We start from the raw sequence: 17,544 nt of genomic DNA, 5'->3' as shown, positions 1-17,544 counted from the left end.
AAAAAAAGGGTTAAAATACTGCCTTGGTGGCACTTGTTTCAGATCTCCAAAACTAGAGTCCTGGAAATACGTTCCTGGGATTGTGATTCTCCGATTCGGTAGGTGGCGCTGTCATAAAAAAAATAGGGTCCTAGAAATGCGGTCCTGAAAGTGCAGCCTCCGGTATTGCAGACGGATAATGTTGGTGTGGGGGGGAAATCACTCTGCTGTGAGACTTCAGTTTAAGCGCCCACTGCTGTGATTGGCTTACATCTTTGCATATGAAATAAGTATTACATGTGGAACCCTTTAAAATACTTTTATTACATTTTTACTAATACAGCTGTCGAGATTAAACAGTTGTCTCACAAACAAGAAGAGGTTCTCTTGTATTTCCAGTGGAGTTCATTTCACACTAAACCTTCATTTCTGCCACAAGAGGACATGAAAGATCATGACGGCTCAACCCAACCTACAGACTCGAGTCAGACAACAGAGCTCTGCTACATGCCTTCAGCAAACTCACTAGATTATACATTTCACAAAACCAAGGAGACGAAAGAGAAGAAAAGCAGTGCGAAGATGTTCTCCAGATGTTCTCATATTCTCTGGATCTTGATCATCTGCGACGCTGTTTCAGGCAAAATTTCTGACTTTTACCAAGACCTAGACCTAGATCTCGGCCTGGACCTGTAAGACAGGAACAGATGTCATGAAGTCAATAACAGACAGGTGGATCATTAAAAACATCCATTCTAAGCGGTTTAAAATTCTACAAACTGCATCATGCGTAATACTGTACGATCAACTGTATATTATTCATGAGAGAGTCAAATATTTGGACACACTTCATTGTTCAAATTTGCTCTTAATTACCTTGAACACTTCCATAAATATGCGTGGAATTCATTTTATAGCCGGATATAGTTGTGTAAATTATGTACATTTCATTTTAATGTCTACTGATGGATGATTTAGATTGGATAGTGAAGTAAAAGCATCAAGTGTGCAACATGCACGTTCTTCCTTCAATAATGCTTACAACTGAATCTACAATACGACCAAGTGAACCATTTTTATTGTAGTCTACGTTGTATTTTCTCTTACTTTGCCTAGTTTTGTTCCTTGGGAATGTTAAGCTAATTTAAACGCTATTGAGTCTGAATGAACACAACATTTGGCATCAAAGTAAAGGAAGAATTTCCTTCTATTTATTTTATCTTTTTTTTTTTTGGTCACCACTTAATGCCCAGACTTGTCATTTCATAGTTGTGATAACTTTGATGTTGAATAAAGAACACTGTAAAGTATTTGTGCGTCCTTGATTGTAGGCTATATTCGGGAAAAAGTGACAACTTTGGGTATTTGAGTTATCTCAGCAAGTTCAATCTAGGGAAGTTATTCTAATGATACATTTTAAGTTGTGATGGCTCATTGCAATAAATAAGTGGGTCCAAACTCATCTTCAGTTAGTTCACAGTTTAACACCATTTTGCTGAGTCTATGTGCACTTGAAAAATACTGTTTTTTTTATTGTCGTAGAGTCATAATTTTATCTCAGCAGCAAAAACAGGAAACGGCCAGACCAAAAACCACAGCATGTACTTCATGAAACAAAAGTGAAAAGGGTCAGGGCATGTTTTACACTAATATTTAAGGTCTGGTCTGTTCAAAACCCAGAAAGGTCTAGAGATGTCTTTTTTAAAGAGCATTTTAACAAAGATAAAAATGGAATGAATAATTATAAAACAGAGTCAGTGCATTCAAGAATAAAAATGTGAAATAAAAATAGCTTACATGATGCTGTAATGGTCTCCCTTTTGTTGTTGCTGACAGGATTGCTTGCCTTGCATGAATACGGTTTATTCTCCTGTACTTGAGTAGATGACAATAACAGTTGGGGGTTTTCATTCTGAATGAGTTTATCTTCTTTATACCAGGAGAAAGTCAGATCTTTTCTGTTTCCAGTGTCACAGATGAGAGTAGCGTTCCCGTCAGCTGTGCAGTCGATCTTCACAGTCGGTTTAGGGGCCTTTTCTGTAACAACATGGAGGTTATCTCCTACTGTAACTACTATAGCAATATACAGTCTTATTTTGTTATTATTATTATTATTATTATTGTGTTGGAAGGGTAGAAATATTTGTCATCTTACCATAAACTTTCATTTCCTCTTGTCCATTATCAGTCTCTGTACCATCAGAACTAAAAACAGTGTATTTATATACGCCTGTGTCCTTCACACTAACACTTTGAAACAAAAGATATTTGGCCAAATGCATTATCTCACAGTGGCGAATTTTATAAAATGTTTGTTTTTTATTATATTGTATTTATGATATAGTATTGTTAAATGTTTAATTGGTATCTACCATGTAATAGCTGGTGATGCTGATATGGTAATAAACTCTCACTGTGGCCTAACTGTAAGGAAGAGGCTGAAGCCGTGTTTGAATCCATGTGCAGAAGTTTAATAGGACAGTCCAGAACGGAACATAAAACCAGGCAATGAGTCAAAACCACAGTAAAAGTCCAGTAGGCAAACAGACCAAGGGATAATCCAGAAGGCAGGAGTCAAGAGGCAGGCAAGATGGTCAAACACCATAAACAGTCCAAATAGGCAATCAAGTCCAAAGGGTATTCCAGAAACAGTGATCAAGGTAAACAGGCAAATGGTCAAACACAATGCAAACAGACAATGGGTAGAACGCTCGGTAAGGCAGTAGAACTGGCACGGTCTGTTTGGTCATGCCATGCTTAAAATGGCTGTCAAACAGGAAGTGACTGTAGAGTGAGCAGGGGAAATGGCACAGAGTCAGAATTCAGGTGAGGGCTCCCTCTGCTGGCGTGGCATTACAAAACCCCCTCCTCTAGGAGTGCCTCCTGGCGCTCTATGTGGACGTCCCCGTGGTCGTGGTGCTGATCGATCGGGTCTGGCTCGATGAAAGTCCACGATGAGAGATGGATCCAGGATGTCGTGGGCGGCTACCCATGATCTCTCCTCAGGCCCATAGCCCTCCCAGTTCACCAAGTATTGGAGCTGACCCCCTCTGCACCTTGAATTCAGCAAATCATTCACTTTATATGCTGGTGATCCATCTACATCCAGCGGTGGCGGTGGCTCTTGGCCCTCGGCATTGGGGTCAGCATCCGAGTGGACCGGTTTGAGGAGCGAGAGAGAAAGGTGGCGAAGGTGGGAGAAAGCGAAGGTGGGAGAAATACGATAATTAGCAGGAAGCTCAAGCTGGTACGTGACCTCATTAATCTGTCTGAGAATCTTGAATGGACCAACATACCTGGGGCTGAGCTTCCTGCTCGGTAGCCGCAGCTTGAGGTCCCTTGTGGAGAGCCAGACCCGCTGTCCGGGTTGGTAGGGAGGGTGTGAGCGACGTCGTCTATTGGCCAGGAACTCCTGTGTTCTGATGGCTCTCTGTAAACGGACATGGGCGCTGTCCCACACCCTCTCACTACACCTGATCCAGTCATCTACAGCAGGGACTGATGAGGGTTCGCCAGACCATGGGAACAAGGGGGGTTGGTATCCCAAGATGCATTGGAAGGGAGTCATGCCAGTGGAAGAGTGAGTCAGGGAGTTTTGGGTATACTCAGCCCATGGGAGAAATTCTGTCCAACGGTATTGTTCCCAACTGCAGTAACTTCTAAGGTATCTGCTGATCTCTTGGTTTTGGCGTTCTATTTGCCCATTAGATTGTGGGTGATACCCTGAGGTGAGGCTTACGTTGATATCCAGGTGCCTGCAGAAGGCTCTCCAAACCTGGGATGTGAATTGGGTTCCCCTGTCAGTGACAATGTAATCTGGGAATGCCATACACCCGAAAGACATGATTGAATAGGGCTTGTGCTGTCTCCACGGCAGTAGGTAGACCTTTTAATGGAACCAGGTGACAGGACTTAGAGAAGCGATCGATGATTACCAGGATAGCTGTGAAACCATTTGAGAGAGGCAGATCAGTGATGAAGTCTATGGACAAATGTGACCAAAGACGGTGAGGAATTGGAAGTGGCTGGAGGAGGCCCGAGGGTAACTCATTGGGGGTCTTGGACTGTGCACAGGCCTGGCAGGACTTAACATAGATTGCAACATCTTTAGTCATTGATGGCCACCAGAAGGAATTTTGTAAGAGACGGAGTGTGCCACCCTGTGGGCGGCAGTGGCTCAGTGGTTCATGTAGGTTGTCTACAAACCGGAAGGTTGGTGGTTCGATCCCCGGTTCCACCTGATCAAGTGTCGAGGTGTCCATGAGCAAGGCACCTAACCCCAGCTACCCCCGACGAACTGGATGGCGCCTTGCATGGCTGACACTGCCGTCGGTGCATGAATGAGTGTGTGAATGTGAGGCAAAATGTAAAGCGCTTTGGATGGCCGTAGGTCTGTTAAAAGCGCTATATAAATGCAGTCCATTTACCATTTACAAGAAATTCCAGGGTGACCTTAGAGATGAGTGGACCCATTGCATGACCCTTTGACGAAGAGTTTGTGGTACATAATGTTTTCTTGGAGGACAGTTGACAGGTGGTGGTTCTTGTTGATGGGCTTGTTGGATCTCTTCCATTAGGTTCCAAGAGACTGGAGCTATAATGACTGCTGAAGGGAGAATCGATTCGGGTGAAATATTTTCTGCCGGAGAAACATGGCGTCTGGACAGGGCATCAGCCTTACTATTCTTGCTGCCTGGTCTGTATGTGACTGTAAATTGAAAGTGAGTGAAGAAAAGAGACCAACAAGCTTGACGAGGGTTCAGGCGTTTGGCACTCTTAACGTACTCCAGATTTTTGTGATCTGTGATAACCTGAACGAGATGAATGGCCCCCTCCAGCCAATGTCATTGATAACAGTTCCTTATTTCCCACATCATAGTTACGTTCGGCTGAAGTCAGTTTTCTTGAGAAAAATGCACAGGGGTAGAGTTTACCTGGCTGGCCGTGATGTTGAGAGAGCACTGCTCCAATTCCACAATCTGAGGCGTCGACTTCAACCACAAAGGGAAGATTGGGATCAGGATGCTTGAGAATGGGAGCCGTGTTAAATTTGTCCTTGAGTTTAGTGAAAGCCTTGGTGGCTTCTTCAGAACATTTGAGCTTAGCAGGTTTGCCTTTCAAAAGCGATGTCAGTGGAGAAGCAATCAGACTGTAGTTTCTATCAGTTCCTTTATTGTAGTAGGTTGGGGCCATTCAGTGACTGCTTGGACTTTGGACTCGTCCATATTTACACCTTGATGGCTGATGTTATATCCCAAAAAGGTTGTTTGTTTAATATGGAACTCGCACTTCTCAGCCTTGACATATAGCCGGTTCTCCATTAGATGGGTGAGCACAGCCTTGACATGACTAATGTGGTCGGCTTCACACTTGGAATATGTGAGAATGTCATCGATGTAGGCCACAACATACTGGTTCAAGAGGTCACGAAAAATCTCCTTGATGAAGGATTGAAAAACTGCAGGGGCATTAGCAAGTCCATAGGGCATGACCAGATATTTGTAGTGCCCCCTAGTGGTAAGGAAGGCTGTCTCCCATTCATACCCTTCACAAATTTGAATCAAATTGTATGTACTTTTGAGATCAAGTTTTGTGTAGATCTTGGCTACGCGTAGTTGTGCCAGAGCTGCAGGAACCAGTGGAAGGGGATAACGGAACTTGACTGTGACATTATTAAATTCCCTGTAGTCAATACATGGGCGTAAGCCTCCACCCTTCTCTACCAAGAAAAAACCTGCAGCAGCTGGGGAAGTGGAAGGAAGGATAAACCCGGAGTTCATGGCTTCTTCTATATACTCCTCCATAGCTTGAGTTTCACTATGGGACAGAGAATACACTTTGCTTTTAGGCGGCATGGTGCCGGACAACAGATCAATGGCGCAGTCCCATGGTCGATGAGGTGGGAGTTGCGCAGCTTTAGTTTTATTAAACACTTCGGCAAGGTCATTATAACAGTCTGGAATCTTTGTGGTTTGCTTGGTGTCTGGGCTTTCAATGCTTGTAGTGAAACATGGCTGGACTACGTTCAAGTGCATGCAATGGTTAAGGCAAAATTCAGACCAATGTGTCTGCTCACCATAATTCCAGGAGATAACTGGGTCGTGGACAGATAACCAGGGAAAGCCGAGGATGATGTCATGTCTATGCGAGTCAATGACAGAGAAAGAGATGGCCTCTTGATGGAATAATCCGATATGAAGCAGTAGGGGTTGCATCTGTTGAGTAATTCCATCTCCAATGGGTGCTTCGTTAACAGCACTGATCTTGATAGGTGGTTTACAGGTTTGAGTTGTAATGTTGAATTTTGTGATGAGGTCTTTGTGAATAAGGTTCAGGCCTGCTCCAGAGTCAATCAGCGCTGTTAAATCAATAGAAATATTTTCAGTAGTCAGCCGAACAGGAAAAGTAAACGATTTGATAGGGAGGAGATAAAATTGGTCAATATTTACCTGGGTGGCAGTCTTGGTTGTTCTCCGGGCCTTGTGAGGGCATTCCATGCTGATGTGGCCTGCCTCACCACAGTAATAGCACAGGTTGAGCTGCCGCCTTCGAAGTCTGGAGAAACCCAGTTGCATTGGTTCCTGACTTGGCTTTGATTCAGATATTGTGTAATATTGAGGAACATGGTGTAACTGATGTGTGGTAGGAGTGCTTGACTGTGACCCTGGAGCCGATCTCTTCTTGGGAGCATTTCTCATCAAGTTATCAATTTTGATAGCAAGTGTCACATACTCAGAGAATGAAGAATTCTCACCCTTGCAGGCCAGTTCGGTTTGTAGATCAGCATTTAGACTTTGTTGAAACATAACCTTCAATGAAATATCGTTCCATCCGCTCTGAGCTGCAAGCGTTCTGAATTCAATGGTATACTCTGCAGCGGTACGATTGCCCTGAGACATTGGAAGCAGTTTAGTTGATATATTCTGCCTGAAATTTTTTATGAGGTTTTTTAACATTAATATGAGTTCCCCTAGTCTGTTTATGGTCCCCAAGTGGCTTGAAATTTTGATAGGTGTAAACCGAGTTCTGGCTGTCCTGCTCTGCCTTTGAGAAAATGAGAGCTCAGACGAGCCGATCTGGAATCTTCCCTGCATGTCGTCATACAGGGAACGGTTACCTCCCCTTCCTCTGCTTTGCCAGCCCAGAGAATTTGGAGAAAATGGATTCTGTTTAGTTTACTCGCAATGTTAGCACAGGCTTTACAAACAGACTTTACAATATGAACGGCACCGCCACAAACAGTGAGTAACAGTGTTCTTTAATGCCTGATCTGTGATCAGTGATTTCTGATGTGTAGCTAATCATTCAAGTTCACACAGACTTTCTTTCTAAATCGTTTATGCATCAGTGAATCAAGCCAGTGACTAAACAATCAACTTCACATCGTTTCTCTTAGTAGCGTGAAACAAATCTGTTACTTAAATTGTGATTAGATGCTAGATTAGCGATCAAAGAACACTCTCTTTATAATGTCACACGTCGCAAACTGACATTATAACGAATGACTCTGTTAAGCTGCACAACGAGACTCTTACTGTATTCATATCGATGTCATGTTTGCTGTTAGTTGTGGTCAAAGCATTTTGTGAGAGAAAACGCGTTGCAATGACGAGATCACTGGATTCACGTGATCAACAGACTGCCTGTACTCAATGATCGTCACTGCAGCCTTTCATGTGATGGGAAAAGATCTAAAAATAAAGCTTGACAGCTGTAATGGTAAAACACTTAGTAAAAGTATTCGAGAGTGGTACCACATGTTACAAAGTTCGTAGAATAAGGAGGAAGATGACAGGGTCGGTATGACTGGGACTCGTGTTTATTCAGAACTCTCAGATACAAACAAAATAATCTCGCGCTCACAGCAACACTGTACAATATAACTTTTCTCAGCAATCTTCTTCCAGCTCTCATCTTTCTGGTCTACAAGTGCCCAGTCCGTCTCTCTCTCTGGCAGCGCTTGCAGACCTCGCTAAACCATGCCCCCTACCCCATAATCTAATACTCATTTCAAATGCAAAGATGTCAGCCAATCACAACAGTGGCCGTTTTCACTGAAGTCTCACAGCAGACAAGCCCCTTGAAACAGAGCATTCAAGCCAGAGGACTAATATCAGAATAGAAAAATGCCTTTTATTTAAAAATTATGACATTTTATAATCATACTAACAATATAAGTACACGTCAGGAAATATTATAAAATAATAAAAAAAAATCCACGCCAAGGGACCACACAGGTATTTGGTATAGCCCGGCTTGATCCTGGGCTCCCATCTTCATAAGCGGCACATGCACTGGCGGCGTTGCAGTGGCGGCTGGTTCTCCGGTCCGAACCTCCCAACCCAATCAGCTCCGGAAAAGCTTGCGGTCCTCCTGCTGGGCGCTGAAGAGGGACTGGAAACGCTGTTCCTGGTCGTCCCTCATGTCCAGCAGGGCCTGATGCTGTTCTTGATGTAGGCCCGCGAGCGATTGGATAATGTCCGCAAACGGCATGGCTGACGGGCTTTGCATGATGATGGCGGCTCCCTTCTTCCTTTCCCGGGTTTCAGCACCAGTGTAACAAAGTTTGTTTGTGGGTGAAAGGAAGAAGGCAGGGTCGGCTGTAAACTGGGACTCGTGGGTGTTTAATTCAACTCAAAATAATACAAGATGATTCGACGGGCTTTCTCTTTATATAAACACACTCAGTAACTTTCAAATTGGCTTCTGCAATCAGCAAATCCTTCTGGATCTCTCTCTCTCTCTCCCAGCGTCCACAAGTCCTCAGTCCGTCTCTCCCCTCAAGCACTGTTTGTGATCCGCTTTATCCGGTCTCTCCGTGCCAGTCCCTGCAATTAGACACAGGTATTTATCATCATGCACTTGAGCTACTTTCTTACCACTTGGCTCCTCACTCTCTCTACCTGTGCAGACCTTGCGAAACCACGCCCCCCTCGCCACAAATGTTTAATTGCTATCTGCCATGTAATAGCTGGTGATGCTGATATGGTAATAAACTCTCACTGTGGCCTAACATATTTAAAATGTACATGTCAACATGTTGAATCTAATGCAGGAAACTGTGGTAAAAGCCTTCCTTTTCCTGTTTTAAACTAATACCAGTTTTTAGAAAATACATGTATAGGAATGTTGAGAAATGACTTTTCAAGCTCAGCAAGGACAATGACAGCTCCAGTTTGGTCTTTGGTTGAAAATACAAATGCTCATTGATTTATTTAAGAGGCGATGAAGACGTCACTGACCTGGTTTGTGCTTTTTGCGTCGATGAGAGCTTCGACATGCACAGATGATGAGGACACATATTAGCAGCAGCAGAAGGGCTCCTCCGCCGACTATGATGCCCAACATGGTCCAGTCACTAGCATTAATGCCAAAGAATCGACCAATACCCAGACCTTTTTTTTGGTTTTGGCCTTGACCTGTAAGACAGGAACAGATGTCATTAAGTCAAGAACAGACAGGTGGATCATTAAAAACATCAATTCTAAGCGGTTTAAAATCCTACAAAGTGCATCATGCGTAAAATTAAAAATATATTTACTGATGGATGACATCACAGACAATGGCAGACAGAGACCAGGGCAGCTCTGGCATAATCTCAATAACGCTTCTATAAATGACTTACGGGTTATTTATAATTATTGACGTAAATCCCTAAAGTACCAGCAAAAACAGGAAACGGCCAGAACAAAAACCTGAGCATGTACTTCATGAAACAAAAGTGAAATCGTGAAAAGTGCCAGGGCATGTTTTACATCAATCTGGTCTGTTCAAAACCCCAAAAGGTCTAGATTATCATTGAAGAGCATTTTAATGAGGATACAAATGAATAATTAGGCCTAATTATAAAACAAAGTCAGTGCATTCAAGAATAAAAATGTGAAATAAAAATAACTTACATGATACTGTAATACTTTTTTCTTTGCTGACAGGATTGCTTGCCTCGCATGAATACGGTTTATTCCACTCTACTTGAGTAGATGACAATAACAGTTTATTGTTTTTTTCCGTCATAAGTTTGTCGTCTTCATACCAGGATAAAGTCAGATCTTTTCTGTTTCCAGTGTCACAGATGAGAGTAGCGTTCCCGTCAGCTGCGCAGTCGATCTTCACAGTCGGTTTAGGGGCCTTTTCTGTAACAACATGGAGGTTATTTCCTACTGTAACTACTATAGCAATATACAGTCTTATTTTGTTATTATTATAGTGTTGGAAGGGTAGAAATTTTTGTCATCTTACCATAAACTTTAATTTCCTCTTGTCCATTATCAGTCTCTGTACCATCAGAACTTAAAACAGTGTATTTATATACGCCCGTGTCCTTCACACTAACACTTTGAAATTTGAGGGATCCGTCGTCTTCAATTGTTAAACCTGGAGTGTTTGAATTATTCGTATAATTTTTCCTCTCAATCACAGCAGCACTGGAGGTGTGGGTCCATTTTATGTTATTAGATTGGTCATTGCTTGGGTTTTTCAGCTTCATGATGTAGGTCGTTCCCACAAGTAGATCTTTTGTCTTTGTTAAAACTGTAATAAATAAAATGATATTAGTATTTAATAAAACTCAACAGGGTTCAGATGCTCATTTGTGGTTCAATATGAGGAAAAAGCATAAAAACAGAGAATGATTAACTCTCAGGGTGGCTTTCTTTATAAAAGTAAGTTTTGGTTCAGACACTAACCTTGGACTAAACTAGACACAGTTCAATATTCTATTCCCACCATAACAGAAATTATACAGTTCATTTAACAACAACAGAATTTGTCGTACTTAAACGTGGAGAAAAAAAATGTAATCCTAAATAAACCATTGAGATCAATCAGATTTAGCCATACATATATGATCCAGAATCAGATCTAGAGGCTGAAATTGACATCCTCTTCTATTTTAAGCGGTTTAAAATCCTACAAACTGCATCATGCGTAATACTGCACGATCTACTGTATCATTATTTTCATGAGAGAGTCAAATATTTGGACACACTTCCGTGTGCAAATTTGCTTTTAATTACCTTGAACACTTCCATAAATATGCGTGGAATTCATTTTATAGCCGGATATAGTTGTGTAAATGATGTACATTTAATTTTAATGTCTACTGATGGATGATTTGGATTGGATAGTGAAGTAAAAGCATTAAGTGTGCAACATGCACGTTCCTCCTTCAATAATGCTTACAATTGACTCTACAATACGACCAAGTGAACCATTTTTAATGTAGTTTACGTTATATTTTCTCTTACTTTGCAAATCTTGTGCTTGAAAAAGACCACTGAAAAACAGGCGAATCCCAGCATAACACCGACTGTGACGTAACAGTCGGGATCATTAATATTTACGCCTCCCCAAATTTGCATATATATATTTACCCCTGAAGCACGCGTGCGATACAGTTTAGCATATGAAACAGATCTCGTTTGAGTGAAGGGAGAATTTGTTTTGTGCTCTTGTGAGGTTAATCTAGAGCTGCACGATTGACTGAAATTAAACCAAAATCGAGATTTGTCTTTGTGAAATTATGAAAATCGCTTAAATTTTTAAATAAATAAATATATGTGTAGATGATGCGCAGGGCGGATCGATCGGTTCGCAATAAAATGCTGCTCTATCTCTGCATGCACTGTGAGATGGAGTCATTGGCATTTTAGTTCGAAAAGGGGCACGGTTTGCATGAAAAATTGCTAATGTAAAAGCTGTCAATCGCGGGCTCTGTGCGCACCGGGGTACCGAACCCGAGACTCTGAAGGAGACGGCACTCGAACTGTCCCGCGATTCACGTGAATATGAAAACAACACGGACTCGGGCGCGCATTTGTTCAGGAAGAAAACGTAACCTGCATATGTGTTTTAGCATATTACAATGTATTTAGTTCAATAAAACACATGTAAGGGATGATGTAGGGATGGCTCGATACCACAATTTTGTCTTCGGTACGGTACCACAATCTAATACCGAAGTACCGATATTAAATCGATACCATACAGGGTCTGAATTTTGATGCGGGTATTGCGCATAATTTTACTCACTCTCGCAAGTTTTGGGTTTATGAAGCGGGAAATTACCGCAAATGTTTATTATTAAATTAATCAACAAAGATTATCACATCAATCAGTCATTTGGAAATTTTTTTGTAAGTAATTTCAGCATTACTGCGCGTCTCCATTGCTTCTGGCTTCAAAAGACATCGCAATTGCACTATAAAAGCATCTGCGCGCTCAGATTCAACACTTTCGCTTCCATTGCGGGACAGCTGACGGAAATCACTGCCCACGTCTTTTTAAACCTCGCCAATTTGAACATGCAAGCGATTTTATAGCATTTCGTAATACATATGGGATGAGAGCTCTTTGAGAGAGAGTTTTCTTTGCCCTCATGCCAACAACAAACACACACAAGCCTAAAGAGCTCGCGCATTCCAAATTAAGTTGTTTTTCCTCAGTCAAATACACACAAAATTATGTCAAAAAATTTCAATCTTTAGTGAGTAGTTACATAAACACAGTTATGTCTTTCGCGGATGTAAATAGTGCAATAGTATGCGTGCAAATATTATGAGGTCTAAACGTCACTGGTTGAAACGAACGCTGGAGATTTATTTATATTTAAACGACACGATCTTATGTATGTGCGTTAATCAGTGTTAAAAGAAAAATGTCTAAATTAGATCGTTTGAATGATGCACTCACCTGTCGATCTCTTAATGTCTTACAAGTCAGGAATTAAGTGACCGATGCTTGGCAAGGTTTGATGGTTCTTCAGCAGTTTTATAAGCAAAGTAATTCCAAATTTCACGTCTACGCCTCTCTTTATTAATGAGTTTTGTGCGTGTTGAGTGAGATTCAACTGCTGTTTTCATCTTGTTCTGTTGCCACATTTGCCGGTTTCACGTCAGTTTGGGTATTGCGCTGCCACCTAGCGGTGAACTTCGGAACAGCAGCATATGCCGAAATGAGCAAAATCATGATATCGTACCGTTTGAAATAAGATATATACCGGTATTTTTCCAGTACCGGTATACCGCGCATCCCTAGGATGATGGTGTTGATGATTTACCTTGAATACGAGTGTATTCGCGCACATGGGTGCAATCAGGGCAACACATGAACTTCATGCGACGCACATACAGTAAACCCAAGAGTCGTTTACTCAGCTGCGCATAATAGCACCAAATTAATAAAAACACAATATATTTACAGCAGTGTGTTTTCTATCATCCGCCGTGCACATTTTTGATGATGTAAGATGAACAAGTGCACCAGGGTTCGATAGAATCAAATTGAGTGTGAAACCAGACCCGCGCTGCGGGGGACGCCGGGAACAATCGCGTTTGGACATGACCACAGCAAACGTGCCCAGTGTTAAAGCCCTTTATGTGCATTAGAAACAGCAACACCCTCTTCCCAAACTTGTAATGAGAATCGTTTACAAAACCTGTTGTCCAACAAAAGAGAACATTTAATCGAGTGTTTGAAATAACCTACTTTTGTAATCTGACAGGCTTCACATCACAGAATGATTCAGAAATTATATTATTTTATAATATTCTGTAGTAGGCCTACAGTGATAGATTCGCGGTGTAGAGACGTGTACAGTACTTTTTTTTCTTTCTCAGTGAATACATAAGATAAAATAAGACAAAAATTAAGACATTACAGTCACATTTTTTTATCATCATTTTATATTTTATTATTTATTATTTTTATTCTTAAATATTTTTATTGTATAGCACTTTTTGCATTTTTCAGACATGGTAACAGACGTTTTATACATGTGTTACAATTTTGTGGGCTGTGCTACAAAACTTTCAACCTCTGTAGCACCAGTGCTATGTGCAAAAAAAGTTAACGTACAGCCCTGCATGGATATAAATGTTCTGTTCCAGGCTGTGCAGGGGATGTGAGAACTTTTCATACCCGTCCCACAGAACAGAACTGTCAACAGGCATGGTTGATGTTTATCTATAACAGGATACCGCAACAATTTAATTCAAAGTTGTTCGTTTGCTCTGACTAGTGTCAATTTCGTTAATGAAAATATGATGAGAAATGTTCATTGACAACCTTTTTTTCCATGACTAAGACAAGACGAAATGACACAAACGTCCTTAAACGAAACTAAAATGTAGTTTAAAAAATAAAAACTTGAACAAAAAACACTCTTTGGTTTTGGCGTGGGGAAAAAGAGGAGCGTTCGATTGTTTGTGCTTGTGGTTGCCAAATTTCTGTAATTTAAATTCACCGATCACAGCTTTTCTGTAACACCAATAAACAAGTGCAATCTCCATTTGAGATGTTCTGATTAAAGTGTCATTCAGGTTGTCTGTGAGTTGTGCTGTTTGCGTTTGTGTTTGCTGAATAACTGCACTTGTGTGAGCTACAGAAATGAGCCAATCAGAGCAGAACTCAACATTATTATTCATGACCCTTCCAAATACGGCAAAAACAAACCATTTCATTCTAGGGACGAATCCTAGGGTTGTAAATGGACATGTAAAACCGAATCTGGAGTATTTTTGCCCTTACCTAAGCCACATACCTTATATGTAGATATCAAAGAACAATTTAAAATATTGTATCAATGCATTCTATGGCAACTTTAAGTTATATATTCAACTTGAAATGTGAAGCTGTATCAACTTGGATATTTGAGTTATCTCAACGTGTTCAATTCAGGGAAGTTACTCTAATGCTAAATTTTAAGTTGTGATAGCTAATTGCAATAATTTTTTTACGGTAAATAAACGTGTCCAAACTTTTGACTCATCTTCAGTTAGTACACAGTTTAACGTGCCCTTGAAAAATACTGTTGTTTTACTGTCATAGAGTCACGATTTTACGTCAGCAGCAAAAACAGGAAACGGCCAGATCAAAAACCTGAGCATGTACTTCATGAAACAAAAGTGAAATCGTGAAAAGTGTAAAAACGTGAAATAAAAATAACTTACATGGTACTGTAATACTCTCACTTTTTTCTTTGCTGACAGGATTGCTTGCCTCGCATGAATACGGTTTATTCTCCTCTACTTGAGTAGATGACAATAACAGTTTAGTGTTTTTTTCATTCTGGATGGGTTTGTCGTCTTTATACCAGGAGAAAGTCAGATCTTTTCTGTTTCCAGTGTCACAGATGAGAGTAGCGTTCCCGTCAGCTGCGCAGTCGATCTTCACAGTCGGTTTAGGGGCCTTTTCTGTAACAACATGGAGGTTATTTCCTACTGTAACTACTATAGCAATATACAGTCTTATTTTGTTATTATTATAGTGTTGGAAGGGAAGAAATATTTGTCATCTTACCATAAACTTTAATTTCCACTTGTCCATTATCAGTCTCTGTACCATCAAAACTAAAAACAGTGTATTTATATACGCCTGTGTCCTTCACACTAACACTTTGAAATTTGAGGGATCCGTCGTCTTCAATTGTTAAACCTGGAGTGTTTGTCTTCTTCTTCTTATTTTTCCTCTCAATCACAGCAATACTGGAGGTGTGGGTCCATTTTATGTTATTAGATTGGTCATTGTTTGGGTTTTTCAGCTTCATGATGCAGGACGTTCCCTCTAGTAGATCTGATCCACATGTCTCTGTTGAGACTATAATAAATAAAATAATATTAGTATTTAATAAAACTCAACAGGGTTCAGATGCTCATTTGTGGTTCAATATGAGGAAAATCAGAGAAAAACAGAGAATGAATAACTCTCAGGGTGGGTTTCTTTTTAAAAGTAAGTTTTGGTTCAGACACTAACCTTGGACTAAACTATTAGACACAGTTCGATATTCTATTCCCACCATAACAGAAATTATACACTTCATTTAACAACTACAGAATGTAAAAGTTGTGTAATATTACAACATATATGCCCTGACCTGACATTTATATATCCTGTGTTCAGATCTGCCTTTGTTATACACTGACTTCTGTTAGTGTGTTTCTCTTGTGTCCAACGGATAATACAAAAATAACATGAATCTAGAACTTCACAAAAAATATTATAATTTAAGACCGTTTTGAACTAGATGGTTGAAACCAACAAATCAGTGTTTGATAAAATAAGACTCAAAACCTCCTGAGATACAGACTTTCTGTTGAGCTCTCCGTGAGACGACTATAAAAAAGGGAGTTTCAGAAACGATAGAAAAAAACATTTTCAGTCTCCAAAGATCTGTAAAGCCGAAAATTCATAAAATAACCATTTCTTTTTTATTATGAAGAACGTTTTAATAATCGAAAGAGCCTTTTTCTACCACAAAAAAACATTTTGTGCAATGGAAAGATTCCACAAATGTTAAATATTCTTCACAAACCCAAAAATGCCAATAAATAACCTTTATTTTTAAGAGTGTGTGTAACACTATAATTTGACTACATATCTAAATAATTATTCTACTTTCTTGTGTCTTCTCTTAAAGTTAGATACGAACAAACACACAAGTTTGCATGTAAACGTCACTAGATTTGCATTTAAAGGTGTCCAAAAATTACTACTATTTTTTGAAGTGGCCACTATTAAAGTGTATTTGCAGCTTTGAGGACATTTTTTTACCTGATCTGACACTTAAAAATTGCCTTCATTACCGTTTCCGACAAAAAAAAAAATATTGAGTTAAAAATACGTATAATATTGAGTTGATATAAAACGATGCAGTACACATTTGAATAACAAATGTTAATATGGATTACTATTCCTAATATCTTTTAATCACATCGTAACTTTTGATCTCAACTTAAATTATTTTATTTTTTTTACAAAATATATAAGAAAACAGCTTTTCCACATAACATATCTATAGAAAATGAAGTCTGAACTTACCAGAGAGTGCAGCGAAGCCGCAGAGGAATAGAAATAAGAGATTATATTGGCAGCTCATTGCTCTTCTGAACACAGCAAATGTTCCAGAACCTTCTTCACAATCGACTAAAGGAAACAAGAATTTCCTGTTTGCGATCAGAGAGCTGGCGGTTATGAAGACAGAATCATAAACTGAAGATGGTGCAGAAATTGACACGGCGCTTCACAGGTGTGGAAGGATGTCTTCTGTAATGTGTGTATTGTGAAGCAGGTGTTTCTGTCTGACTGATATAAAATGGATCTGCTGTTTTTTGAGATGTTGGCCAGCTAATTTTATCTTTGATCTTGTGGACTAGAAAGCTGTCAAGCACTGATTTAAGAGATAAAACATGTTTTATAGGCCTATAATTTATAGATATAGATGGAAAGGTTTGCTCTAGATGTGTTTCTATCTTATACTGGATCTAGGACAGTGGTTCTCAACTGGTGGATCACAACCCAAAAATGGTTTGCGTGTCTGTGCCATGTCTGTACCAGTGACCTGGTGGCTTAAATACATCATTGCGTGACAATTGAATGCAATACAATACAATGCTGCCATCTTGTGAGCAACTTCCCTTCTGAAATTAAAATTAAATAGAGATGCATATGCATTAAAGAGGACCTGTTATCTTAACACTAAATAGCAGTAAAAGTTCTTAGTTAAGAGTTTTCTCTTAAAACCTTTTCACAAAGCTGCTGAGACCAACTTTTACTAAGGAATAGAAGTCT

The 17,544-nt window shown here is 40.1% G+C and overlaps 1 protein-coding gene across 1 annotated transcript; it reads right to left on the bottom strand.

Moving 5' to 3' along the window:
- Nucleotides 1-7,777: 7,777 nt before the first annotated feature.
- LOC307123774 (T-lymphocyte surface antigen Ly-9-like) lies at nt 7,778-17,308 on the bottom strand. Its single transcript, XM_079812487.1, has 7 exons — nt 16,795-17,308; nt 15,277-15,573; nt 14,928-15,170; nt 10,219-10,509; nt 9,879-10,112; nt 9,222-9,398; nt 7,778-8,807 (listed from the first exon to the last, which is right to left on the bottom strand). Exons 1-7 carry the CDS (start codon nt 16,850-16,852, stop codon nt 8,743-8,745), a joined length of 1,365 nt encoding a protein of 454 aa, XP_079668613.1. The 5' UTR covers nt 16,853-17,308; the 3' UTR covers nt 7,778-8,742.
- Between the last annotated feature and the right edge of the window lie 236 nt (nt 17,309-17,544).

This window comes from Gobio gobio (assembly GCF_949357685.1).
Source record: "Gobio gobio genome assembly, chromosome: 3".
Lineage (NCBI taxonomy): Eukaryota > Metazoa > Chordata > Actinopteri > Cypriniformes > Gobionidae > Gobio > Gobio gobio.
This window is presented reverse-complemented; position numbering and strand designations above follow the sequence as displayed.

Bases quoted from the DNA above. Each gene is read 5' to 3' on its own strand.
- LOC307123774 (XM_079812487.1), bottom strand. From the start codon at position 16,852: ATGAGCTGCCAATATAATCTCTTATTTCTATTCCTCTGCGGCTTCGCT. The intron at 9,399-9,878 runs GTAAGTTATTTT...CCTGTCTTACAG, and splicing joins AAAAAGTATTACAGTATCAT to GTCAAGGCCAAAACCAAAAA. The intron at 8,808-9,221 runs GTCAGTGACGTC...GTCTAATTGCAG, and splicing joins ACGCAAAAAGCACAAACCAG to GGACTGGCACGGAGAGACCG.